Source organism: Simochromis diagramma, unplaced genomic scaffold (genome assembly GCF_900408965.1).
Source record: "Simochromis diagramma unplaced genomic scaffold, fSimDia1.1 OVJJ01000361.1, whole genome shotgun sequence".
Taxonomy (NCBI): Eukaryota; Metazoa; Chordata; class Actinopteri; order Cichliformes; family Cichlidae; genus Simochromis; species Simochromis diagramma.
Genome location: NW_024386860.1, coordinates 6,321,829 through 6,349,458, shown reverse-complemented (window position 1 = coordinate 6,349,458; position 27,630 = coordinate 6,321,829). Strand labels below are relative to the sequence as shown.

Below are 27,630 nucleotides of genomic sequence, written 5' to 3'. Positions count from 1 at the left end.
TGAGCTGTCCACTTTGATCGCAAACCTCCTGGAAGATTGTGTCAAACCATTCAAAGGAAAAGCTTAATTATGTGCATCTGAAATTAGGAGGATGTGGTGGACGGGGGACTTCGTAGAAAGACTGTCCTTTACAGCTCTGGGTACAAGCAAATATCATAAACACATCATTAAACAATGCACTAAAAAAAAAAAAAGAAAGAGAGTTTCTGAAGGTTATCTTCTTTTATTGCAGACAGCAGTCCAGTCATCATCATTAGGCATACCAGCAATGAAATGAGGAATGCAGCAAATAGCCTGAACACACCTTGAGCCTTTACACTCACACTACACTCTCCAGACGCTGTCAGTTTCAATATTTCCATGGAAAAAAAAAACTCCCACATCAAAACAACTAAAACTCTGCTGTGTTTCTAACAGCATGGTAGTGTTTAGCATCTACTTTCATTGTACCAATAGTAGAAATGACAGCGTGTCATTGCTGCAGTGTGATGTATTACACAGTAACACAACACCGTGCCGTGGGATTCCCTCGGTGAACATATGAATGATGTACAACAGCACACGATAATACAGCACTCAGGATTGGAGCGGGGCCATCGCACATTACAGAGAAATGTCCACTTTAAAATTTTGGAGAAGAGAAGAAGCATAATGTTATATTTAATGGAGGACAGGTGGACGCTGTAATGGCCAGTATCTCCTTCTGTGTTTTAAAGGAATAGCTTTGATCATTTTTTATCGCTTGTTTTTTTTAATAACAGTGTTTTGAGTTTTCATATAAAGGTGTCAGCAGTGCACAGAGAGGGACCAGCCAGCGAGGAGACGTCAAAAGCTTAAAAAAATCAGACTTCCACTATCTTCAAAGGCCATTATATCTCAGTTTTTTCCATCGGAAAATATTTTAAAATAAAAGAGTTTATATTAATTTATCAAATAACGCCTCATGAGGACTACAGACTGGTCGGCAACCCCCCCGGGGATCTCAGGGCACTAAGAAAAATGCATAATCCTAACAGCTGGTTAGTATTTATTGCAGGTCGTGGCGATGATACACCACAAGCATCCGTGCGAGGTTGCTTTGGTTACTAGCAGATGGATCTTCGATCTGTAGTACAACTGTGAAAAGTGCAGTGCAAACCAGAAACCTGAACATTTGCTTTCAAAATAAACACAACTTTTAAACTTCGAGGCAAACTCTGTCTGGTACGCACTGGATTGTTTTTTTTCCATTATAGCTGAGTGACTTGTTTGCCAGTGTTCGCAGACAAGTTGGTGTCTTCCATGCAACCTGCTGGAAATCAAAGTGATCATAAGGAGGCTTTCAGTACAGCACCACATACTTCTTTGCAACCATTTTGATGCTAATAACTGCCAGCAGCGGTTGCTGAATACAAAATTTTCTCTAGGATCACTGGTGATCAGGGGGTCACTGATCAGTCTCTAGGCCTGCATCAACGGGGCTTTAAGAGTGACAGCCACCAAACATCTGCAACCACTTGCAGAATACACATTCTTCTGCAACTGAGGACTAAGGTATCATACACTCACTTTGTTAAATATATTCTAAGCCAAATAAAACACTTTTAATCTTGTTTCTTTTAGTTTTATAAAATACTGAAATGTAACAATTAATTGCAGTTTTAATAGGATTTTATTGATGAGGGAGAGTTTCTCTGCTCACAAAACCTCATGGTGGCAGGAATCCACTGCCCAAGAACAACCAAGAAAGAAAAAGAAGATTACAAATTGCAGCTTTTAGAACAGATTAAACAAACTTCTGGCCAATTATGGTCTGATTTTACAAGCATTCGACAGAGTCACGCTAGTCCCAGTCTTGCTAATCAGCCGCTAGCTGTAGCTTTATTTAACAAAGGGCTCAATCTTCAAACATACCTTTTGGCAAAAAAAGTAAAAATCAAAAAAATGTTAAACAATCCCTTCAATTATTGTTAAGCAGTCTCAGTTGGATAAAATTCACTGTGCTGGCATCAGCATATAAACATGCTGAATAAGCGCAGCCGAATCCTGGACGAAATACTGACAATCCCCATCAACATCTATGGAAAACAGTTGTAGTAGTTAAAACACTACAGGTTTAATTCCTGAAACAGCCTCATCCAGCAATACAGGAGTGTAAACACCCACCCCTACCCCCAAAAAACCCACATCACTCTCTGACGCAGAATAATGTAAATTCAGATCAGATAAATTATCTCTGACTCATAATAGCAGTAACTGTGCGTGAAATGTTTACTTTATTAGTTCTAGTTATACAGCCTAACATTTCCCACGTCCCCTCCCACACCCTCTACTCAAAGTTGAGACACGCTGTGGTCAATGAAGAAGATTTAGAGTTGTGTTCTTTAATCTCCAGCTGCTCTGAGAGCCAAATGGCTGCTTCAGTGAATGACATCATATCAACAGTGCATTTGATTTGTTTCATCATACTTTTCCAAACTTTGGCATCTCAGCTGTGAGGTCACTCATTTATGAAGAGATTGATCATTCCAGGCTGAGGGAAGTTACTTCTTTTTGTCTCTGAGAACTACATGCAATGTGTGAAGCTCAAGTCAAACCAAACCCATTCCTAAAAGCTCCACTTTAAAAAACAAAGGCTTCAAGGAAGAAGAAGCAGAGCAGAGCATGGAATATGCTTTATATGAATGGATTAGAATCGAGCATGTTAATGTACAGAGAAGGTAATGACACGAGGAGGCGGAGGTGCAACAAAAAAAACGAGGAGGAATGCAGGTCTATGGGAAACAAGGAACGAAGAGTGGACTGGGGCAGATGGGTAGAAGTCAGAGCAGAGGAACAGGTTATTTCTTCCTTGCGTCTCCTTCTGTTATCACTCGCACTCATTTTCCCGAAGGACGTTGTACATGTTGACCGTAAAACCAGATGGCTTATCGTCGCTTCGTCTCGGGTGCCCGAACCCCTCATCTTCATCGTCCCCATCTCCGTCCTCGTCATCGTCCGCATCCCTGTCTCTCTCTTCCTCTGGCTCGGTGCTGGACTCGCCATCCTCCTCATCGTCCCTCTCTGCGGTTCCTTCTTCCTCTGTTGCTCTTCCTTGAAGAGCCATAATCTCTGGCAAGTCTGGGTGATTTTCCCAGTGCTCTGCAGACCATAAATAATCCCCAAAATAAATTAATTCCACCCACCTGGCATTTTAACTTTTCGAATAGTCTCAGAGTTGAAATGAAGAGACACAGAGGGCCTTCTCTTACCTCTCAAGCAGCTGTACCCGGGCGGTCTGAGGCAGAGGCACAATCTGCCATCAATCGCCAACCTAAGGAGGCTATTGGCTGCACGGTACACGTCGTTGCGAGCTGCTTTCGCTGTCTTGTAGCCTCTTCTCTCCGCCCAAGCTGAAAGAAGAAAGCATTTGCATGACATAAATTGGTGACAGTCTATCAAATGAAGGTATAATTAAAAGAGCACAGTCTATATTTATTTTCCTACTGGTAATAATGTCTGTGTATCCAAAATATCACGTCTGCCTATTCCTGTGCACAACTGGGCTCTCTTGTTGTACTGATAATATTAGAAACACCACAAAACTGGCTGACTCGTTCTTTCATTATCTTGAATGAGGCTGTTGTAGTTTATTTTGAGTGCTTTACTAAAACACCACCCTGCTACTGTACATGGTTGTTAGAGCACCGAATCCACAGCTGAGAACAGCCCAACTAATACTGCCTGAGTGACATGGACATCTAGCTGTCTGAGTAAATAACAAAGCCCGTTTAAAGGCCAGAGTTTATATTTGTGATGTACATTTTTAGTCTAAACAATGTGCCTGGGGCTGAGTGCCACAGACAGCTAGGGCACGTCAGTATTTGTTTTCTAATTGTTTTATTGACTCATTTTTATTTTCGTGACGTTGAGCAGCACTTTAGTCAGCATTTGTTGTGATTAAATGTGCTACATAAAAAATTGACTTTGTTCAATTCGACTTGATAAATGGACCAGTGCATTGTTGGCGGATTTTTACTACAGGGCTGTGTTGACAAGAGAGAGCAAATAATGGCAGTGGCCCTGCAGCAGGGGATTGGCTCTCCTTTGAATTGTACTGATTTTGTTATTTTAGAATCAATAAAGATCTGTGACTTGCATTAAAGGAAGCTTGCCATTTATCCTCTCAATATTTTAGTGTATTGAAGTTTCCAAACTATCAACGACCACAACAACTCAGATGCTGTGACGCTAACTATCACCTTACCCTCGCACACATCCCAGGCGGTCCAGCTGGGCTCCTCAGACTCCTGGTTTCTTTCATTTTCCTGCAGACTGGGATGTTTGAGCTTCAGTATGGAAAGGAAGGGGGTCCTCTCACACAGATAACCCACTGAGCTGTAAGGTTCTTGTAGCTGAGACACTGGGTAGATGCCTGCCAGAATCTATAGAAAATTCATTTAAAGATAAAAACAAGAGGAAGAAATTCACGAACAAAATAAAGACAGGTCAGAAATTACCTTTGGTAACAGCAAGATAGCAACTAAGAGCTGTTTAAAAATTAAAGCGACAATCACACAAAATACTCCTGGAGAGCGTGCAACTCAATACAATTATGTTTCTACCGCATCTAATCGGGCAAGTAAAGTGAAAGTCACATCTACTCTGGAGTACACAACAGTGAACTTGTACCTGTAACTGTTTATTGACACGGGAGGGGAAGACCAGCCCGGGGCAGTCACAGAGCTTGACTGTCGGAGTGAGGTAGTAGGTCTGGAAGTATTTGGTGTGACCTGGGGTTCGAGACACGCTTACCACCTTCCTTCCCACCAGGCTGTTTATAACTGAAGATTTACCAACATTGGGAAAACCTGGAAAATGAAAGAGGTTACAAAGGCACTCATATGTAACAGTATTCAAGCTCTATAAATTCTTTTTAAGAGTCACTGTTTGTGAATTTATATTCAGATGTCAATAACTACATTCAGTCAGGAACACTAGATTCAAAAAAGGAAGTTTGTAAAAACTTCTTAATGTTTAATGAGAGTGAGCTGCATGTTTTAAGTGCATGACGCAATGTCTTTTATTAAAAGATAGAAACACCAACTGTGCGGTCACTTGGCACATCAACACCATAAGAAGCAGATCGAGCAGGTGTTTTTTGTTGTTGTTTTTTTTTTTTTTTTTCCAATTAACTTTGCGAAGAGACAAATTAGATAAGCTCCAATATGCACACTTTGATTTAACAATATACACACAAACACACACACACACACAAACACACACCCACATACAGAATCTGTTACAAGAAGCAGAGGAATAAAAACACTGTGCCTATAACAGGCAAATATGAACTCAAATGACCTGCTGGGCGCTCGGTTGAGCGCAATGAAATGCATCATGGGAGGTTGCTGCAGAGCCAATATTTTCCCTGACAACTTTTCTTGTTGTATTTTATTCTGAAGGCTGAACCCTCCCCCTCTTCTGCCACACTAGACACTGAAATTACCACCATCATTTCAGCCACAGTTTTGCAGTCGGCCAATATTTCTACCAACATTTCTCACTTTGCTGAGAGGAATTCACACAAGTAACTTCTTCTGCATGAGGGAGCACCTACAGCTATGACCTTGTGACGCTCACAAACACGTCCAAAGATCTAGATGGAGAATTCTAGTATGTTTAATTTAAGTTAATGTTACGAGCAAGACTGACCATTAACAATAACAACGTGAGAAGGTACTGTGGGGGAAATCATTATTTGACACCCTATTTTATGGATATTTGCTTAAAGAAAAGAAATAAACTGTCTAATTTTTCTAGTATTTTCATTTTGACGAAGATAAAAATATCAACCAAATCCAGTAAAAACAGATAACATAAAAGTTATAAATTGATTTGCACGTCACTGAGTGAAATACATATTTGATCCCCAAGCAAAACATTAGTTAGTACTTGGCTGGAACTCTTGTTGATAATCAGAGCCGTAAGACGTTTCTTGTAGTTGGTCACTGAGTTTAGACACATCTCAGGAGGAATAGTAGCCCACTGCTCTTTACAGAAAGTACAGTTTTCTTGGCTGCTGCTTGGAAAATGAAGCTTCAGCTTCCTCACAGATTTTCTACAGGACTGAGGTCTGGAGACAAACTAGGTCACTTTACAAGCTAAACTATTAGCCTAAGCCGGCTGCATATTGAGATTGGCCGATCTACTAATGGTACACTCGATTATAATCAAGATACACATAACAGACATACCATGACTTCCTTTATATGGCCTTCAGGCTAAACCTATTTGTCCTCTAGTTTTTAATCTGAAAATCGAACTATATTGTTGTGGACTGGTAAGACAATGTTCCTTCCTAATCAGATAAAAGTGAAATAATACTGTGAAATATTCTAATTTCTTACCAAAAAAGCAATATCTGGAGAAAATACTAAGATATACTTTCCAAGTTTCTTAACAAGAACCCGTTTTGCTATAATTAAAAAGAAAATGTTCATTGATTCTGGCCAAAGATTGTTGTTCTCTGAGAAAATGATTACCTATGCAGCCCAATGTAAGAACACCATCTTTGTAGAGCTCCTGTGATGGACTGCTCATCTCCAAAGCACTATCACTTTGATGCTCCACCAAGACAGACTCTGCTCCTTCATCTGTCCGTTCTCCGTCCAGCCGCTCAGAAACGGCATCTCTCTGAATCTTCTGCTCCCAGCTGGAGAGGTCAACTGACAAAACAACAAAGCAACAAAAAACAAAAAGATGATCAATAACATTTTGAATGAAAAGCTGATTAAATTCATCGTGTGTATAGCTTAATGTATTAATTATTATTATAAAAGAAGAACAGTGAAATGACTTTTTCTCCTACCTCTCCCTGATGTGATCTCCTGGCAAGACTTTAGGATATCTAAAGGACCTCCAGCCTGACTCCAGTCAGCCTTTCTCCTCATCCTCTTCTTCTGGAGGACTGTGAGTCAGAACAGAACAGAAAAGTACAACAGTTATTGCAGTCACTACAGGGGCTGGACAGACACACAGCAGGTTATTCTGATTACACTGTGCTGAAATAAGTTCAATAAGTGACAGGTTTGTCTGTCTGACTTTATTTTTCATGTATTTCTTCTCCCTCTAACCCCCTCCCCCCCATCGGCTCTCCCTCTCCTCACCTGTGCTGTATGGCTGGCCACGGTGTGAGGTGAAGCAAACTATTTCCAGGTGGGGGAACTGGGAGGCCATGTAGTGTTTCCAAGCGATTACCAGTGGTGGAGGACACAGGTCGGCTTTGTTCAATACCAGGACCACATGCTTCTGTAGCTCTCCAGTGATGTAGTGATACAAGTCTGGAGGGAACTGCAGCACCTGGGTGGTATACAGGTCAAGTCAAGAGCAATAGAAACATTCATAGGTAGTTTGACAAAACAATGATGGAGCTCACACTTAACCAAATCCAACAGAAAATAGGTACACCTTATGTACATCAAAAACCTTTGGTTCACCTTTGGTTTTTAGGCGAGAAGAGGGCACTGAGAGAAGTTGTTGGAACAATGACCTCACTGACCTGGAGGCAAAATACTGAGCTAAAGACCTGCAGTGTATCGCAGAGCTAATCCATGGAGGGCTTTGAAAACAAATAATTAATGAAAACCTTTACAGGTAGCTAGTGCCGCTGAGCTGAACCAGTGTGGATCTGCTCTGTTTTCTTTGTTGATAGTTAAAAGTAGCTGCATGCTGAACCATCTGCAAATGAGAGTGAGTGGAACCAGGTAATCCCATATACAGGGAGTTGCAGTAGTCCACTCAAGAGGTGATAAAGGCATTCCATAACAACTACTGCCTTTTGAAAAAATAACCCATTAGATTGAATCATTATAAATAGAAACAAGTATAAGTGTACCGTTTTTAAATTTGCATTAAAAGGGAAATGTAACCATGCCAGAAGCACGGAACTAGGTTTTATTTTTAATGTGAATTCAGATGTTTATAAAGTGTTTATAAACATTCTTAGAGTAACGCTAAAAAACTAGTTCATGTGTTTGTTACTTCTAGGCTGGATTGATCAAACCCCATCATACTACCTTGGCCCAATAAAGCACTATGATCTAATACCATTTTTTCCATTAGTACCAACTCAGGTCAGGTTGACTCGACTTGACATGTTTTTCAAGGTTTTCCATTAGATGATAGTACCTGGTACAGGGTACATTTTTAGTACTTTCTCCACTGGGGTTCCAAGCAATCTGAGGCAATCTGAAAATGTGACATCAACAGACTGCATGCATGACCCATGAGAGTTTCCTCCTTTCAAAAACTGCTGTTTTTGAAACCCAGCAACGAGAGAAACAGCTACATGGAAACAACACTGTGGTCCCTGAGTCTGACATAAAGCCACAGACCGAGCAGCAGGTATAACACCACCTTAACTTCCACCTTCATTGTAGCGTTTGTGTCGCATACAAATGACGTCACAGGACAGTCGGCTCCATTGCTATAACGGTCCCACACACATTAGGTGGTATTCAGTTGAAATGGAAAATGAGCCGAGTAGAGTCGTATTGCCTCAAGTCCCGTTGAGCTGATCTGAGTAGGTACTGATGCAAAAAGAGCTTAAGAGTGCAGGCTTACTTGTGATACCTTGAGTTTCTCACCCCTCTCCTGTGGAACCAGCTTCCAGTTTTGGTTTGGGAGTCAGACAAAACTCTACTTTTAAGATTTCTTCTTTGACAAAGCTCATAGTTAAGTTTGGATCAGGTGACCTTGAACAATCAGATCTGCTGCTATAAGCTCAGGCGTCCCGTGATGCACCTCACCTCTCCTCATTTATGGGCCACTACTGACGCCATTAACTTTTGTTTTCTATTTCCAGTAGATTTGTGTTTTATCTTCTCAGTGCTCCTTGTTCTGATGGAGATCTCTTCATTTTAAAAGGGAGTTCTTCATCCCTACTGCTACCAAGTTCTTGGTAGGAGATCATCTGATTAGTGAGATTTTCTCTCTCCAATATGGAAATATATTTTCCTTAAAATATAAAGCACCTTGGAAAGGACGTTGCTGTGAACTGGTGTTAAATAAATAAAACTGAATTGACTTGAATCTTCAGGAGCAGATCACACAGACACACACTGAACACAGCAGTAACTGAATTCAGCTCACTTCATCAGCAAGGTCACAGCATCTATACAATTTAATGAGATGCTGATAAAATGTTCCAGTGAAATTTCTGATAAACTGAAGAGACGAATGAAGGGTCAAATTTATTCACATATAAAATACGGTCATTTATTTTCTTCTCAAATAATCAGCAGACAGTTTTGGTGCAACTCATGAAACTCAATTTTACATCTAAAAAGTGGGTAAAATGACAATATGAGGTTGATGCCAAAGCAGCATGAGATAATTTTCTAATTTATATCTTTTCTTGTCGTCTGCCAGCGTGCACCTACAGGTAGTAATAGCTGTATAGAAATCTTGCTATCTACTCAGCGCCCTCTGTTCCCATTCGAGGCTCTCTCTAACAAAACCTGCTTTCAGGATAAAATGCATCAGGTAAACAAACAGATAAATAATAACTTTTGACTGTGTCTCCATCTAGTGGTTACCAACTCTACCTACCGGATGCCTGATGTCAACAATGAGAAGAATCACATCCGACATCTCCAAGACTCTCCAAAGCTGCCTCCACGTCTAAAAGAAAGAAAGCAAATGGGGGGAAAAAGAATGAGGTTTAATACTGTAAATAAAACAAATTCACTAGTTCCTTTTTTACTCAACTTGAGGATGTGTTAGAAACTACTCGAACATTTTCCAAGTGACTACACACAAATACAAAAACCCAAAGACAAAGTCAGAGTGGTTGCTTGTAACGGTGTACATAAAGAGAGTTATTTAACAAATAGAAAGCTCTGCTCTGACCTGCGCAGATGGATACCGAGTTTCAAGCTGATTAGCTGCTTGACCCACAACTGTTCAGCAGGTTCAGCTGCAGTGGGCAGCTGTTTTCAGAGAAAAAGCTCTAAATAACACAATGCACCAGACCTCCACAGCTGACAAACAGCAGACCAATGTAATAATTAACTAGCTGGTGAACATGGTGGAGCATTTAGCAGCTCAAGAGCCAGATGTTTAGTTAATTTGCAGAGACTTCATTTGGGAACCAAGAACAGGGACTGAATATTGGACCTAAATTTCCCAGGTGGCCTAAACATTCACTCTCCAATTGAATGATGCTTCACAACTGCCACATGTGTAAATGCAAAACTATTTTCTTAAAGTTCTTATCAACTTGTTTTACTGCTTTCAGAGAGCCAGAAGAGTACAAAAAAAACAAACAAGTTTCAGGTTTATTACCTGTCATTTTAACATGTCAGTGTTAGTGACCTGTATTTAACAGCATTTAATCTCTATCACAATAATGACAGAGGAGGGTGCATACTTATGAGAGGAAGGAGTATAAAAATAATCACCATGTGACACATGTGGTCATTGCACAGTCAAAACCACACAAAGCAGCTTTATGCTTTTCCCCTGAAATAAGAGTGAAGGGCAGTAAAACCAGCTACAGTGCTTAAAAAGGCAACATTAACTTAATCAACTTCCACTATGGAAACTGGAATAACCAACACCATTTAAACCAAAAAATGAGTCCCAGAGCTTAAAACTTAGATTTCAAATAGTGCTTCCTACACCGTCATATTCTTTACACTGCAGTACTGTATATTTTACAAACTGAGAAGCTGGTTTCACATGCAAACACCACACAGAAAGGCCTCAGGGAGGTTTGAACCTCTGAGGTGATTGCGCTAACCACTTTACCGTATACCGTCCAAAGACCACCCTCAGTGTTTATATTTGTCGAAATGACAGACAGCTTTCTGATGTTTCTATTAATATTAAAAAAATAAGTTGCAGGTTTAAGATAACATCATTTAAAATCTAATGTAATCAACCTATTCGGGAAAAACAACATGTTCAATCAGCGTTTTAATCTAAATTATATTTTTCTATTATCCTGACTTCCATTTAAAAAAACAAAACAAAAATAAACAGACAATTTCAGACTACTGAGGATCACCTATTACACCAGCCCTGCTTCTGCTGTGATATGGCTCCAGAACCCCCACTATGAAATTAAATGATCTGCAGGGCTTGTGGTTTTGAACAATATTGTTATCGGTTTCATACTTGGAGCAAAACTGAACAATAACACAGCATGCAAGGAAGATATGATGGTGCTTCTACCAGTGGGAAATATCAGACAATACAAAGCTATGTTCTATAACTCTTTGTAATCCCTACATCATCCTGAGCTAAGAAATGATATAATGAGTCTGTGGTAAGTCCTGGAGCCACATGCTGGATAACAGCTTGAACATTTATGCCTTTAAGACAAATATGGCACAGCAGGTCTGCTGGGTAATCATCAGCTTACCTAAAAATGTGTTAACAAGCAGCAATACTTCATACTTCATCTGTTCTCAAAGAGTCAGAAATGATTCAAGAACACAGACTTTTTTCAGAAGTGTTCTGCCCCCCAAAAAGCAGTTACCACATTACTAAAATGGCTCCATGACTGCAAAATGAAGACCGATATTGAGAAAAGACACGCATGAAAGCACAGTGGCACAGCAGAGAATTTCATTAAATTAGTCACTAGCCCTGGTTCAGTGTGAAAATGACGAGGTTTAACAACAGTGGTGTGGCGTGTGATGATTCATCTGAAAAAGTGGAGGGTGTTTTGACTTGTTGGATTCTGGACAAAGGTCGTTAGACTGAACACAAGCATTACATTTATATAAACTAAAGCCCCGTGAAGATAGAATCATAATTATTTAGGCTTAATATTATATTTAAGCTTATGTATATGTTCAATAAGACAGATCTGTGTTCACTCATCTGCCTGCAATCCTGTGTCACTGGGATACCAGCTATTCTTCTGCTTAGCGGTGCTGTCAAACTTAATTATGTTGTTATCACTCAGGTCCAACCATGTTCATGCCCACCTTCTACAAACCAGCCTCAGTTCTGTGTGCTTAAATCTCCTCTGTCATTCTGCCTTTTCAGATTCTGATTCATACTGTTTTGTAGCTTCGTCTGAGTCTAATGGCCAAATAATTTCTAATTCAAACTCAGTACTTTAATGAATTCAATTCATGTCTTTTGAAGGATCACTCCTTAATTAAATTAAATTAGTTAACCTCAATAGTCATTAACTTAATGACCATCATTTATTTAGCTTTAAGACTTATGAAAATTAATTAATAACTAAATTATGAAAATAAATTAATTAATTAAAATGTGATGGTGGTGTTGAACACAGATTCACGGGGAGGTGGGGCCTCACAAGGGCATCTGTTAGTCCCAAAAGCCATAATCCTTCCACAGTTTCACCTACAGAGATATTTACTTCTTTTAGATAGATCCTGGTAACTAAATTAATTAGCTCTCTTTTAATTGCCTTGGCTCCAGCTACAGTAAAAAGTGCATGAGTTTGAGCTTTTACGTAGGGGTGAAAGTGCACAAAGTTGTTTTCTATGCCCATTATTTTGCTTTCATAATCATCAGAAGCCATAATAATTGAGATTAACATCTGATTAAGTGCTCAGCGACAATAAAAGCAACTTCATAGTACAAAGGTTCTCCTAAAAATCAGCACTTCAGCCTGAGTTAGTTTAGGCAGCAAATGCACTCCTGGAACTTTTAAAACAGAATTTGACCTGCAAAACTCACCACAAATGCTGGTGAAAAAACCACCCATAACCATCAAAACTTTTTACAGTTCATTATTGTGCAGTGGCACTTCTACAGTAAAAACAAACTCCTTTACTTAGTTACCTCCAGATTGTGCTCAAAGTGGCTGAGAGAGCCAGGTGGGTTTCTGGAGTGCAAGTCATCCAGGTAGTCTCTGTACGATTTCTCCTCTTTCCTCAGCAGGCTCTCCCGTGTCATCTCATAATTCCAGGACGGCCGTCGTGGGAAACCAAGGCCTGGCAGTGAATAATCAAGTGTTAGTGTGTCAAGCAGTGACCCACTCCATTAGCCTACTCTGCTCATGTTTGGTTTATTTTAGGATGAAGAAAGAATTAACACCAAAATGAATCAGACCTTTCTCTGAGGGGTAGATGTCATTGATGTCAACCTCAAGTTCTTTGTCTGAGACTTGTTGCAGCACCTTTTCCCTGGCCAGCTTCTTCCTCTTCTCCACTTCCTCTTTACCCTCTTTCTCAAAGTGCAGTCGGAACCTAAAAAATGAGTAAACCCCCTGTTGAGCCTTTGTATGACTGTCTGCTGTTATGACAAATTAATGATGAAAGCCCGCATCCAGTGAAAAATGTGCCTTCTTCTTTTTCCTACATTTGAAAGGTTGAACCACATTATTTACAAATACGTTATATGAGCATTGATTTATACTGGGGAAAAAAAACAGGTCAACTATGTAACGTCCTACAGACCTAATTTATTTTAACCTAATTTAGGATTAGAAGATCACTCCCTACTTGTTTCCTTTTTCCCTTCTCTCTTGTGGTATCTTCACTTTCTAATTTGTTGTATATTTACTGTTGGATATTTATAATAATTTAAAAAATTAAACAAAGAAAAAGACTGTATAGACAAAAGTATTGGGCACACCTCTTAATTTTGAATTAAGGTGTTTTCAGTACAGGCAAATTGATCACCAAACCATGTAGTCCATCTTTACGAACATTTTTAAGAGAATATGTTGTTATAAAGGGCTCAACGAATTCGAGCATAGTACCATTAAAGGATCCCACCATTAAAACAAGTCAGTCTGGGAAATTTCTTCCCTCCTAGATATTCCACAATCAACTGTAGGTGGTATTATTGCAAAGTGAAAGGGTTTAGGAACCACGGCAACTAAGCCACAAAGTGGCAGACAAAGTAAAGTAACAGAATGGGCTCGCTTAGTGCTGAGTGCGTAAAAGTCACCGACGTTCTGCTGACCCATTAACTGCAGTGTTCAAAACCTCTGGCATAAATGTGTATGAGGGGCTTCGTGACATGGGCTTCCATGACTGAACAGCTTCTGCTGAGTGTCAGTGGCTTTTAAATACTTTTGATGTGTGTACGTAAAGGCAACAAATTCAACAATCTGAATTTTCTCTTTGTTTACTGACCATTTGACCTGGAAACCGATCCCGATTGAGTAATCAGCATAAAAAGGGGGTGTTAAAGCTTCAATTCTACAGTGAATATTAAGAATAGACTTGAAGCATGAGACAGTTTGTGTCCAGCAGTTAAAATTGTGAAATTAAAAACCCTTCTTATTGTTGTATTCTTCTAAGTGTTGTAGAATTTTTATTTTTATAACTGGAATGAGTTAATTACATTTTGACTGCAAATCATGTCCAACACAAATTACATTATTTTTGCAAAATTCAACACATGTGAATTTATCTTATTTTCTGCATGATCTTCTAAACCTCCAATAAGTTATCAAAATGTGCTTCTTACTTAAGCATCTTTTTTATGTGCGACTGCAAGCACAGGCTGTTGGATTTCGCTCAGTTTTACAGAACAAGAATCTGAAATCATTTACAGTGCTGTACTCTTACAACTCACCTGTTAGGGTCATATCGTCCTTCTCTGTTGAAGGGCTGCTGATTTATTCTTCTAATATCAGTGGTCTCGCTGTCTGAGGTATCTGACTGCCGCTCTCCTCCTCGCTCCACACTGGCATTGCGACTGCTTGGCCCAGAGCCTGTGTCACCTGGAAGATCACAAACCAATACCAAGAAATTTTCTTTTAACTTATCTGCTGCTTAAATACTGTGCTTATTAACAGGTTTCTTGGTTCATTTTGGTGGAAATGTTAAATGCTTCCAGGCATAAATTAATTTGAACATGATAATGTTTATGAAATTCACATCCAACTATCCTAACCTCTTGATTATTTAATGGAGGGTACAATAAATCCATAATGTCGTCCTGCACTGCAGAATTCATTGACTACCCTGTGTGGATGACCTGACCTTGGTAGAAAAGACTTTCAGTGCATGTCTTAAAGGGTTTATTGGTTACAGTAAGCACTTGAGTATAAACATTGCTATGAAAACAAATACTTTTCTTGTTAATCACGCTTTAAGTGGACTCAGCAACACCTAAAGGAAAGGCAGGATTTTTCAGAAAGTGCCTAGTTGGAACATGCCTAGTTTTGACAAGTTATGTCACATTTTATGGCGTCCTTGATGGAAACCAAATCACGTTACTTGTCACGCCGACTTATTATTACTTGAAACATAGACAGCACATGGAAAATCTTAAACCCAGCATGCTATTAGTGGTAATAAATTGACCTATTGATAGCACCACGGTCCAAGACCTCTGTTAAAGTGGCTCTGTCTCTAGTAGTTTCTATGGTTAAACAAAAAACACACGACTTTGCATTATTTAACACATTTAACGCAAGTCTGTGCGCTAATTTTCACGTACTTGCCCACTCCGAAGGGAAAGTTATACCACACTGCTCCTTATGACTGCTAGCTGAAACGAGCACTGGCTTCGGTTTACGGGCTAAATGAGTGATTTGATAATAAAACTTAAGAACCCCCGACAACATGCAGACACAAAGAGTCATTGCAGTTAAACTCAGCTATGGAGCACGGACCGTTAGCAAACTGCTAAGCCTAGCATGCTAACGGCAAAATACTGTTACCTCTCTTTCTCTCCCGTTTGACTTGTAGCTGTTTCTTCTTTTGTTTGTTGCTAAATGGCTTTTTCCGGGGCATAGTTTAAAAAAACAAACAAAACGATTAATATATTTATATATAAAGAAAGCTATGCAGTATGTTTTGCTGCGTAAAGCTTCTCACACAGCTTTCTTATTGGCGTTATTTACATGGATGAAGTTTCTCGACTCGTACACTTTTCAGTGACGCCATATCCACTGCAGACTGCGGAGAATGACGGAAGAAACCAATTTTAGGTGTTGGAAAACCGATCATTTTGTGCATTTGTGGGGCTTTATTTAAATCTCATTTTACGATTACACTTCAAACGATTAAACATCTTTACTTTGTGTATCATTACGTAGAAATATAATCTGAAAATATCCGAGAAATTGATCACGACACCCCTGTGCTCTATGGTACAGTCCACTTTTGTAAACACCTCGCAAATTTGCACATTCCAGCAAATATACCTGATCCACGGGCATGATTGTCATAAAATAAACAACATAAATGTGTTTATTTATTTTTAAGAAAAATAAAGACTATGTGAAAGGAATTGGGGGGAAAAGGATAAAAAGTTAAAGTTCCCCCATAAAGCAATTACAGCACATATGAAAATAATTAAAAAGGTAATAAAGTAGAAAAAAATTAAAAAGAAGTAATCACTTAGAGGGTTTTATTTTTATTATAAGCAGAAAAAAATCTCATGAGTCATTATGTCTATGAATAAGTGTTATAAATGTTGTTACTATGGAAGTATAATAGCAGAAGCACATTTGGATAACACTACTTTGAGGACATACATACAAAGCAGTACAACTGGATTACACGAACAGGCTCATCACTCTCTCTCAAAGGTTATGTGAAGGCCTGCAAATCGATTTAAATACATTATGTGTTTTACCATAACCTTTAAGCACACAATCATACTTTATAAACTGGTAGGATATAACTTTATATATGTGATTGCTATTTTTTTCTTTCCAGAAAAAAAGGATCACAAGCATCCGTTGTTATAACTTCGCAGAGTTAATAACGTTGATGTAAAAACTGAAATTTTCTGTATGAAAGTATAAAAAAATACTTTCATAGTCAACTACTAATTTCAATAAAAGGAAGTCAATAACTTGAGATGGCCACAGTTGTATCTGTAGGGAAGAGCAGGAGGTGTTAATAGTAAAGTGAAGTATCTCTTAGATGCTTCCTATTATAAAACCATCACTGTGATGGACTGAAACATACTTTATTGCAGCCTTCACATGCACGTCAGACTGGACAGCTAAGCAAACAAATCAAACAAGGCAAGAAAGAAAAAAAAAAAAGAGATAAAACTTAAAAAAATAAAACTAAAATTATAGTCTTCAGTTTATTGTGTCATGGTATCGTTTCTCCTGTCTGCCTCAAAAAAATCATTCAGGCACAGTCATTTGTTCCAAAGTTTCTGCATCATCTTAGTATTGCTTTAATTTTTCCACTCTTCATCCTCCATCTCTTGTTATTATGAATAAATTTTAGCTTGCCAACCTCCCACTCTCTCTCCTTTCATCTTCTCTAAGAGTTGAGATGCTCCACTTGGATGGTGGATGCTGACACAGTGAGACAGAGGTCCTTGTGGGTACTAATGTCCGCCACACTGACTGACTTGTACTGGATGTCGTTGGCAGACACCGTCTTGTATTGATGGAGGTCAAACGGACAGGAGATGGATTCTGTCTGAGGGTAGTTGCTCTGGCTCTGTCCTTGCTGGCCCCTGCCCGCCGCTCCACTCCCAGCTCCTCCAGGTCGGCTCGATGCTCCATCTGCACTCTCTACCCGGCTCTGAGCTCCAGCCTGGCCCTGGGCCTGGCTTTGGTTCTGTTGTGCCGGCTGTGCTGCCATGACTGCTGATGCAGTCAACTGCTCTGGGTTGTGTTTCTCCATGTGTTTCACCAGATACGTCTCCTGAGATGAAGGGAGGATAGGTAGAGGGGAAACAGTGGAGACATGACTACACGGTGTAAAGTAGCTGCCAGGTGTCTGATGCCAGTGAGGCGATTCATAGTGTTGCATGTAGTAATGCTCTTCAGAAATGGACATTTGTCTTACTGAAGTGTAAGTGCGGTTGCAGAGACCACACGAGTAGATCCGGGCATGTTTGACAGTGTGTGTGGACATGTGCACCTCCAGGCTCGCTGCATCTATGTATCCTTTATTGCAGTTCGGGCACTTGTAAGGCTTGTCTTTGTTGTGTTGACGCCGGTGAGACTAGGGGAAAAAAATGTTATTGGTGGGAAAAAAAGGCATAACAATACAGTGAAATGTTTTGAGAGTTAGTTAATACCCAAACACTCCATGCATAAGAACAGAACCAAACTCATTCACACCTGTAAATTTGAGAGTTGCGTGAAGGATTTCTCACAGCCTGGGTGACTGCACTTGTATGGCCGATCTCCGGTATGAATCCTGAATAAAACACAAAAACACACACATGTACAAACACAGGCGCCTATCACTTTCAGGGTGACCTAACCTGACCGCAAGGAGATGAGAAACCCTAGACCAGTGGGTGATTTACCTGCTGTGCTGCTGAAGGTGACTCAGCTGTCTGAAGGACTTTTCGCAGTAGGAACAGGTGTAGGGTTTCACTCCGGTGTGGATGCGGATATGTTGGGCCAGGTAACTAGAGTTGGCAAATGACTTGGTACAATGGGGACACTTGTGGGGCTTTGCATCTGTGTGGTTCCTGATGAGAGCAGATAAGATGGTAAAAGAGAGAAATGAAAACAGGACTGTAAGGATAAACTGAAGACAAAAAAAGCCTCATTTTAAGATAATCCTCTTAATTTATCATTTCAGGGAAAAACATCTCACACAAGGAAATTAAAGCTTGCGGCGATGAAGCACAGAGCAATGAAACATTTGGAAATTCTGAAGAAAACACCCCAACAAAATACGCCATACTGATTACGGCCAGCAGTAATTCCAAAATTCACACAAACATCCAACAACATTAACAATTTTATCTGTCTGGACCAACTCGATTAGATGCTTAAGATTTAAACATAATTTATATTAAAGGGGACCCATTATGTTATGTAATTTTTAGCTAATACTGAATTTAACATGAGTAGCTTTTCAAGCCTTACAGGTCTGATGCAGCCCCTTGATGCAGCCCCTCAGCTGTCTGAAACAAGTCGTTTTATCTCCTTCTCTCTCCCCTTCAGTCAATTTTCTCCATCAGACAGGAGGTCTGAACAGCAGGTGGGTGGGGAATCTATGCTCCTAGCCAGAGCTGTGTCCCTGAGGTGACCACTTTATGGATATTGACTCTCACTGATATCGTACAGAGCCAAGAGTTGAACAAAGTATCTACAACTAAGAGAACAGTCTAAAATGAAGTCTGTGTTTTTGCCTCATAGAAATTACCTTACACTCACTTGTTTAATATGAAAATCCAGCATTTTAATGGTACACATATGCCGGAAAATAAAAAAAGCACAACAGGTCCCCTTTAAAACAATAAAATAATAAATACACGTTTTATAAATGTATCAGTTTATCATGCTTCCCAAAATGATGGAAAATTGATACGAGCACAGCCCCCCAAAAAGGATAAAACAAACAGGATAACAGAGCATGAAAGCAAAGCATGGCAGAACATCACTATTGAGTGGAGAAGGTGAGAAAAGCACTGACAAAGATATGAACCATCAAATCAATAACACAAAGGGCTGTACAATGGTAAAGAGCAACAATACTGTCAACTTTATTTTTTAGAAGTTTACTTTGAAAGATTTGAAATAGGTATGTGTGTGTCTATGGAAGAAGCAGTGTCGGAAGACATGACAGCACATGCAGACAGAAGAACAGAAGGTGCAGTGCAAAAAGGAGCAAGACCTGCACAAACACAGCAAAGACAGAAACAAAGGCAGGGGGAAAAAAAACAAAAGAAAAAAATTTACGGCCAAAGGCCAGACTTCAAAGGTGTCATCTGAATTTTAATATGCTGAAAAGGTCACTGGATGGAACTGGCAACATGCGAGCCAACATCCACAAGGCAACGTAATATGGTCTGCACTTCACTGTCTTCACCAGGATGGAGAAGAACATAGGAGGGGTCTTAGCAGGACAAGTTAAGAGAACAGGGTATATGGTATGGGTGGGTAATGGGGTTGGGGGGTCTGTAGTACCGTGAGTGCTGCTGTAAGTGACTGAGCTGCCTGAAAGATTTCTGGCAGTAGGAGCAGGTGTAAGGCTTGGCCCCACTGTGGATGCGGATGTGCTGGGCCAGGTAGCTGGAGTTGGCGAATGACTTGGCGCAGTGAGGACACTTGTGAGGTTTGGCCTCTGTGTGCGACTTGGAGTGGATCTGCATGTCAGACTTACTGAAGAAGGTCGCCGCACACATCCGGCACCTACAGGCGTAGAGACAGAGAAATGGAAGGACGGGATGGAAGTACAAGGAGGAGGAAGAAGAGGGAGATGTACAAGAGGAGGAGAAAAAAAAGAGAGAAGATGGGACAGAAGAAGATTAGGAGACAGGGTAATGGAGCAATGACCCACAGAGAGAAATAAGATATCACAGAAAATGAAAAGAAAAAAAAAGAAAAAAAATCAATGAAGACAAAGGCGGGTTAAATCAAATAAAGACGACACAACCAGACAACACGGTGAAATGTCAAGGGAGAAATCAGTGAAAACTGAGGAGGAAAGGTACACAGGTACTATAAAAAAGAGGAAGAGAAGGACACAGAAGTGAGATCACAGCTCAAAGAGCATGCTATATAAGGACAAAGGGGAGAGTAGAAGACAGGTTTGTGTCCAGTGTGTGCAGACGGAGAGAGCATCTACAAAGCATGTATTTGTTTTCTCAAATACATTTTTAGTAAAGAATTAAGCATCCATCACAAAGCCGGTGTGTTCAGCCACAACATGCAGTGAAGAGTGTTTGTCTGAGGAGTCGGCGTGTCAGACGCTAATATCCAGCACTGCCAAGGTCATCTACAAAAGCTGAAAATCTCAATGCTAATTTCCAGAAGTGAACAGAGAAACAGATGTATGCATATTTCACAACCAGAGCAAGAACAAATGGAGATGAGCAGCATGTATTTAAAAACATTAAATAAATAAATAAATACCTGTATGTTTTCGTGCTATCTTTCGAGGCATGGTCTTCGTCTTCATTTGAGAGATCATATGGATCTCTAGCATGATGCTGCAAAGTTGTCACCTATTGATAATAAAATTAAAATTGATTTAATGAGAAGTTCGTTGCATCACGCTTCCTTTTTCACATCTGTAGCTGTTCTCTTACCTGGCCACCTGGCGTCAGATGAGCCAGTATTACAGTTTCATTTCCCGGCATGCCCAGAGGACCAACCCGAGACACTGTGGTCTTCTTCTTTCTCCCTCGTTTGGAGGGCGCTGGCATCACAACCACATGTGGATTCCCGTCCACTTCTTTTTTGTCTATGAGAAGATCGACAGTCACAGGTTAAGATGATGGAACAAGTTTGTAATAATTCCATCCCATATTTAAATACCATCTACATAATGGTCTGTAGGTGCATTGACATCAAACTGAAAACCAGAAGATGCTGAAGGAAGTCTAATGTGTTTCAGTATAATTGACATGTGAATACATTTGGACAGCATCAGACACATGATCAAAATTGATGTGCTTCTTTTATAAATATGGGCACTTTTCATACTGAAAATCTGTATTTATGTTTGTTTTCTAAAAGCAAAGACACCAATAATTTATTAACAGTTTCAAACAGCATCTATTGTACTGGAAGACATAAATTTACTTAAAAAGACAGAACCATAAGTCACTGACACAGGCTTGGTAATAAAATAATCTGGTTTTGTTACTCATCAGATCACTCTGTGCTTTGTGGACAAGGACACAGATGTGTTCATAGCTCAGAGATGTAATTAACGAACAGCCTGAACAAAGTCTAACTTAGCACTGCAAGAAAGACTCTCAGTCAGGTTTGATCATGTTCCAGGTAATCAAGTCATCATTAAATGCTTCAGACATTTTTGTCTCCTGAGTTTTTAGTGTAAGAATTTTCTTTTATAGTCTCAATAACTCCATAAGAAAACATATGAATGCCCCCCAAAAGCCCAAAATATTTCACAGATGAGGGATTCAGTCAGTGATTAGTCATATTAAACCTGGTTTATGCTCATTATAGTAGCCCTCATGAAAGTGCTAAAAGCACAAACCATGTTAAGTGTTGTTTCAGTTTGTCGTGCACCTGACAACTTTTGTAACCCAGTGTGCACAGCATTGCTGAGAAGCTATGAAGACACAAGAATAAGAATCCTTTATTGTCATTACGTGTTCACACAACGAAACTTCGTTTGGTAGCTCAGAAGAGAATGGGCCTTTAGCGCACCCATCGACATACATATATATACTGTACATACATATATACGACTGTGCTGGTCTCAATGATATATACTGAAGCTCAAACATTCTCAGATTACAAAGAAGGAGATGCAGCAACACCTTCAAAATGAGACTTTCTGGAGAAATCTCTATGAATTCTTAGCTTCTTCTTTCTAATTCTTCTACTCATGTACTAGCACTGATAAAGAGTTGCTGCACCTATTATCTAGGAGGGGACTTCAGCGAGTTCAGTGCGCACTGAAGCGCCAGTAAGTAACGGCCATGGCGCTGCACCGGCGTCACAGTCGGCACATACCAAAACCAATAAGGTGACCATAAACCAGGCTTTACACGATACCATGAGTTCTGAATCGTAGTAAATCTATAACACTGTTTGATCCACCCATATAAGTTTTAATCATTTACATAGTAACAATATTGTACTTCTAAGAAACAAGTTAGCCAGTGTGTGTGTATAATAACATGCTGTTCACCTGAAGAATGGAGCGCTGAAACAATCATGGTTGTTGCTGGATGGCCAGACACAAACGACTGAGAGGAGGTTGGAGAGACTAGAGTTCCCTGAGGAGTCGTGATCACCAGACCAGCTGCAGAGAAAGAGACAAGAGCAGAGATGAGAAATTGTCTAAGATGAGCAGTGTCACTGAGGTTGAGGAATTCAATTTACAGCTTCAAGAACATGTTGCCAAAGGCATTTTTTTTTAACTATAATCTACATCTCCAAGTGTAACAATAGCACTACAAAGCAGAATGTTTGTAATATAGCGCTAAAGTTGTCTCAGTTGAAGAAAACCTTGAATTAAAATTCTTAGTTGTTCATTTTACTCCCATTTTCTCTATTTACAAAGTTTGTTCCCATAACCTAAATAATTTAACACACTGCTGTTACATTATACTTCAAAAACTGAAGGTATGGGATCTAAATACAGCCTTAATATTTGGTGTTTCAGTGTTTTTAACTCAATCCCCAAATATGTCAACTCTTTCAACCTCAAAACTGAGAAAGAGACGCTTAAAGGTTTCTAAACACAGAAACAAGCCCACCTGCTGTCATGATGCCTGTGGAGGGGACAGGCAACACTGTGATGTTCTGGGTGCTGTGCGGAGGGTGGAGGTGCGCCGCACTACCAGCCTGGCCTCCTCCATCTGTCTTGGCCCCAGGCGTGGGGATGGTGAGAAGAGTCGTCTGGTAGTGAGATGCAGGGGAAGCAGAGAAGGAAGCGCTTTTTTCCTGTTGCTCTTTTACTTTGTTTAGGAACATGGCATTCTCAATCTGTCAGGAGAAAGGAGATTTTTCTTTGACGGAAACATTCTCTCCCCGTCATCAACTGATTGAACAGTAAATTATTTTGTAGCCTAACCTGTCCGGGCATAGTCGGGACTGGGGACCAGAAATATGATGAATTAAAATGAGAGTCTTCCATCATTTCTGCAACGACACAAAAGCAGCAAGATTTAAAAACTTTCCATCACAACTGGCCAACACTAGAATGTATTATTATTTATTAAAATGAGCTAAATGTATCTTATATAAAACATAAAGTCTAACTTTAGAGTTGATTTGGAAGCTGACGTTTGTAATAATGGTACATGCATTGTGCCATATTACATTTAGTCTAACCTCATTAAAACACTCAAAGTAGGAGGGAGGACCCATCGATAAAACCATTTTAACAGAAAATTAATTTTTTTAGCTTTACGATTCACTGGATAGCTTATTAATAAAAAAAAAAGCATTGGTTTGAGTTAGGTGTACCTAATGAAGTGGCAGTGGAGCCTGTTTCCCTCACAGCTGCTTGTGTACATTAGGACTAAAAAAAAAAAGAGAAGACATTTCTACTAGAGTAATTAAAAATTGTAGTGAAAATGCTCATGCAGTGTGTTTCTATGTCTAATGAGAAAGACCTTAATGAAATGTTTCCCACACCAAAGAGCATGTACTACATTATTCTCCTGCAGATCAATGACAAGACAAATACCAGATCAATGCATTACTGTTTTAAGGGCTCACCCACTACAAGGATTTCCTGTTAGGAGGCCTCTGGGCCTCCTAACAAAAAGTAGTAATGGTTTGTCAACCCTCTCAGTTCATTTGTGCACCTTATTCCTAAAATATGACATGGCTTCCTGAGTGCTGACTGCGCACTGCAGAGCACCAATTAATTTGAGAACATACACCTTGTTAGCAAAACCAAGAGAAATAATGAAAACCATAAATCTGAATCTTGACATTCTTCGAGATGGGGATCAGGTAATAAGGTTGGACCTAAAGAGCCTCGCCATATCAGTCGCTTCACCGTAGGGGCGGGTGTAAAGCAGACAAAGTGTGTTGACGCAGCACATGTTGTTGTGACATGTTTTAGAATAAAAAGCAAAGACTGTTTCACTTCTAACCTCAGTGTACCAACAAGCCAAACCAGGACATTGAAACTAAAGTAGAGAAATGAAATTCATGTAATTCTGGCTGCTAAAAGCAAAACAAAACAATCCTCCAAAAATCAATAGGAGGCGAAATTATTTTAAAGAAACTCACAGCAAATGACTGCAAAGAGTCTGAGGGGTTGTTTAACGGCACGATGCAGGTTATAACACTGTGGTGACATTTTTTGTTTGTTTGTTTGTTTTATTCTCACCTGTAACCAGGTTTGATTCACTTATCCTGTGTGAAGCACTGTGGTTACTTTAACTATGCTGATATGGCCCCAGGGTCAAAATCAGCCCTGAATGAGGCCAATGTGAAGTTTATAACTTACACTTCTGCTTTTTTTCCTTTGTGATACGAAATATTTAGACTGTAAGAAAACCTGGTTGACAGGGTGTTTTCCAGTTCAAGAAAAAAAAAAATACAGTTAAGAGCTTTGTATATTACTGAGTATAAATACATGCACTCCCACTGTTTGTTTTCTTTTGGCTCTGGCAAAAACTTTTGTGGGCACTAAATGAAAGACCCAGTTAATCAAATTACTAGACACTAACTCCCCAGTGTGAGGGTGGAGGTTTTTTTTAAAGGGTCCCTGAAGGTGTGGGTCTCTTGGGGAAGCACTAGGCTCATTCCTGTGACATGTTATTGCTACAGATACAGTTTAAAAAGGAAAAGTAGAAAGGGGGAGAAAGATTCTGTTTTGCTTAATTAATGAGATAATTATGTCGCAGAAGAAAATGTGCTGTTGCTCAGACTAAAAATCCCAAAAGAGTCTCTGTTGATTTAAAAGTTTCACTTCATAAGCATTAATGTTTAATTAAGCTTCATTTAATACAATTTTCTTTAGGTTCAGGTCTGAACCAGTGCGAGATACTGCTGTCTATGAGTAATATAGATGGTACTGTAATACACTGTTTATCAGCTTGATATTACATTGTTTCTCCAGGATCTTTAACATATAAGACAACCCATGAACATGTGGGTATCACCCAATTTTTCTAACTTAAAAGAAAACAAAATTGTACCGCATCACTGTTTTCATGAAGTTTAATATTACAGAGGCTATACTGGGGGGATTTTAAGAGATGTCAATAATTCAGAAAGTACTTTTTTTTGTCAGATTAATGTAATAGATTTTTGAGATAGTTGGTACATTTATATGATAAGAAAAGCAAAACTAGCATGTTGGTCTCATGGATGAGTCGTTAGAGATATTTCAATTAGATTTTACTTTTGTCTTAATTGTTTGTTGTCTTATTGTTCATTAATTTCCATTAAGTTTGCTGGTTACATTTTAGTTTCTTTTGTTGGAAAATGTTTAGTAATGTTTTGATCTTTTTATCTATTAGATTACAAGGGATGTTTGTACAAGGGAGATTTTAGAAGCTCGGATCAATAAAAACACTCGACTAAACGTGTGCACAGATATCCCCCATACTGAATGTGTTCACAATTAAAACGTATCAGAAAAGACTAAAAGTGAAGACTTGTAACTTATATTTCCTATTGCACTCAGATTATTAAGGAATATATGAAATACTGTTTAGTTTAGTTTTTCTTTTTTGTTTTGTTGAGAATTTGTGTTACTTTTTATTATTTCCGTGTAACTAACATGCATTGTCACACCCACTTTTAGTTTTTAGTTTGGTTGCCTATTACAGCCTTGTCTGGGTTCAAGTGTTTGGCTCCATACAGCTGTGATTCCATAACTGCAGCTCTGATTAAGCGTCCAGATGTGTTAAAAAGCACTATTAAATAATATGAGGTTAAACTTTCCTGCCCGCTTTCCTATATGTCAGTATTTAGCGGCATTAAAAGGGATCCACATCCAGCTACTTAGCTTTAAGTTTGCTATGCGGAATAAAGTAGACCTAAAAGAACTACAAAAACATGAACTTTCATAAAACGCCACATATCGGAACAATGTAAGGCGCATATCTACAGCAGGTCTCCATTTGGCCTCCGTGCATCCTGCAGTTATTCAGGCCCGACGTGCTGATTAACATACATTTAGCAGACACACAGTGTGAGCCTGTGCTGCCTTCCCGCTCGGGAAAAAATAAACGCAAAGCAATGAAAAAAACCAAAAGCATAAAAAAAACTGAAGCGAAGAAAAAAAAAATAGACCATCCTCACAGACTTCCGGCTGTGGGGACGGGTGGAGAGGCGGCAGCAGAGTCGACCGAATCTATCAAAATTTACTACCGACTGCGTGGAGAAGAGTGGCGTTTACCGGAGCTGACGACTCCGCTTTCCTCCGCGAAGCTCCAGCAGGCCGGGATAGTTTGGACACAGTTTCCAAATCTGTCCAAATTCCAGTGAATCAGTGAAGTTTCCCCCCCTCCTCCTCTTTTTTTTCTCTCGCTCTCTTTTTTTTTCGTTTTTTTTCCCTCCGGTGAGCCAGTCGCTTCGTCTGAGCTTCACTTCCTCCTGATAAGGTCGTCAGACAAAAGAAGCGTGTGCAGTGACGTCACTTCCGCTTTCTGTCAGGCAGTTAATTTAAAAAATCTAAAAAGTCCGCGATCAGCTGGTCGTGTTTTTTTGAGTTGTAGTAGTGGTAGCAGTAAAATAAACAAATAAATAATTATTTCACTGTATCGCATGCCAGCTTTTACTTACCAAGTGAATAAGTCCCCAGTGGTGCGTTTACTTGTGGTCAGAAATATAAATTAAGTCAGTACTGTCAGGGGTGTCCAACACTCGGCCCGCGGGCCAGAACCAGTCTGCCCAATTAATGTTTTTGGGGTTTTTTGTGAGGCACTAGACTCAAATGACTTTATTTCATTATTAAACAATATACACACATGATTACTTTACTTTGTCACTCTTCCTGGGGACCAGAACTGGTGTCGTGCAAAAAGGGATCTCCTGACAAAAAGTAATTTCTGGTATTTAAACTGTTGTAAATGAGTTGTTGGCCTATAATCTGTCAAACATATCTCTCATGAATGATATCAACTCCTTTTGAGCCATACGGAACATGAGAGATGACAAAGAGACATTCATTTATCCTTTGTGTATCCAGGTAAGAGTCGCTGACATAAAAAAAGGCAATTTTCAGGAGAGATCTGGCCAAGACAGCAGCAAACATTTAAATAGCTATATTATCACTGTCCATAACACCAAAAATTTTTGTTCCCAAAAGGTTATTTTTAAAGATAATATTC

The 27,630-nt window shown here is 39.5% G+C and overlaps 2 protein-coding genes across 6 annotated transcripts; both read right to left on the bottom strand.

The window, feature by feature from the left end:
- Positions 1 to 207: 207 nt before the first annotated feature.
- On the bottom strand, positions 208 to 16,190 carry gnl1 (guanine nucleotide binding protein-like 1). 2 transcript variants are annotated; one of them, XM_040030133.1, is made up of 12 exons: positions 15,629 to 16,190; positions 14,536 to 14,683; positions 13,060 to 13,196; positions 12,790 to 12,941; positions 9,571 to 9,642; positions 7,128 to 7,320; positions 6,830 to 6,928; positions 6,504 to 6,686; positions 4,651 to 4,829; positions 4,226 to 4,403; positions 3,231 to 3,371; positions 208 to 3,120 (listed from the first exon to the last, which is right to left on the bottom strand). In XM_040030133.1, exons 1-12 carry the CDS (start codon positions 15,699 to 15,701, stop codon positions 2,849 to 2,851), a joined length of 1,827 nt encoding a protein of 608 aa, XP_039886067.1. In that variant the 5' UTR covers positions 15,702 to 16,190; the 3' UTR covers positions 208 to 2,848. The 2 variants fall into 2 exon arrangements, with proteins under 2 accessions (XP_039886067.1, XP_039886066.1); XM_040030132.1 differs by lacking the exon at positions 15,629 to 16,190 and adding an exon at positions 15,406 to 15,610.
- Positions 16,191 to 16,305: 115 nt separating this feature from the next.
- Positions 16,306 to 26,915, bottom strand: znf384b (zinc finger protein 384 b). 4 transcript variants are annotated; one of them, XM_040030135.1, is made up of 12 exons: positions 26,697 to 26,915; positions 23,798 to 23,852; positions 23,403 to 23,470; positions 23,086 to 23,314; positions 22,515 to 22,628; positions 20,938 to 21,092; positions 20,762 to 20,853; positions 19,814 to 20,038; positions 18,199 to 18,366; positions 18,008 to 18,086; positions 17,730 to 17,888; positions 16,306 to 17,585 (listed from the first exon to the last, which is right to left on the bottom strand). In XM_040030135.1, the coding sequence occupies exons 3-12, from the start codon at positions 23,466 to 23,468 to the stop codon at positions 17,196 to 17,198; spliced, it is 1,677 nt and encodes a 558-aa protein (XP_039886069.1). In that variant the 5' UTR covers positions 23,469 to 23,470; positions 23,798 to 23,852; positions 26,697 to 26,915; the 3' UTR covers positions 16,306 to 17,195. The 4 variants fall into 4 exon arrangements, with proteins under 4 accessions (XP_039886069.1, XP_039886070.1, XP_039886068.1 ...); XM_040030136.1 differs by lacking the exon at positions 23,798 to 23,852 and having other exon boundaries at positions 26,669 to 26,915; XM_040030134.1 differs by lacking the exon at positions 23,798 to 23,852 and having other exon boundaries at positions 26,697 to 26,914.
- Positions 26,916 to 27,630: the final 715 nt, after the last annotated feature.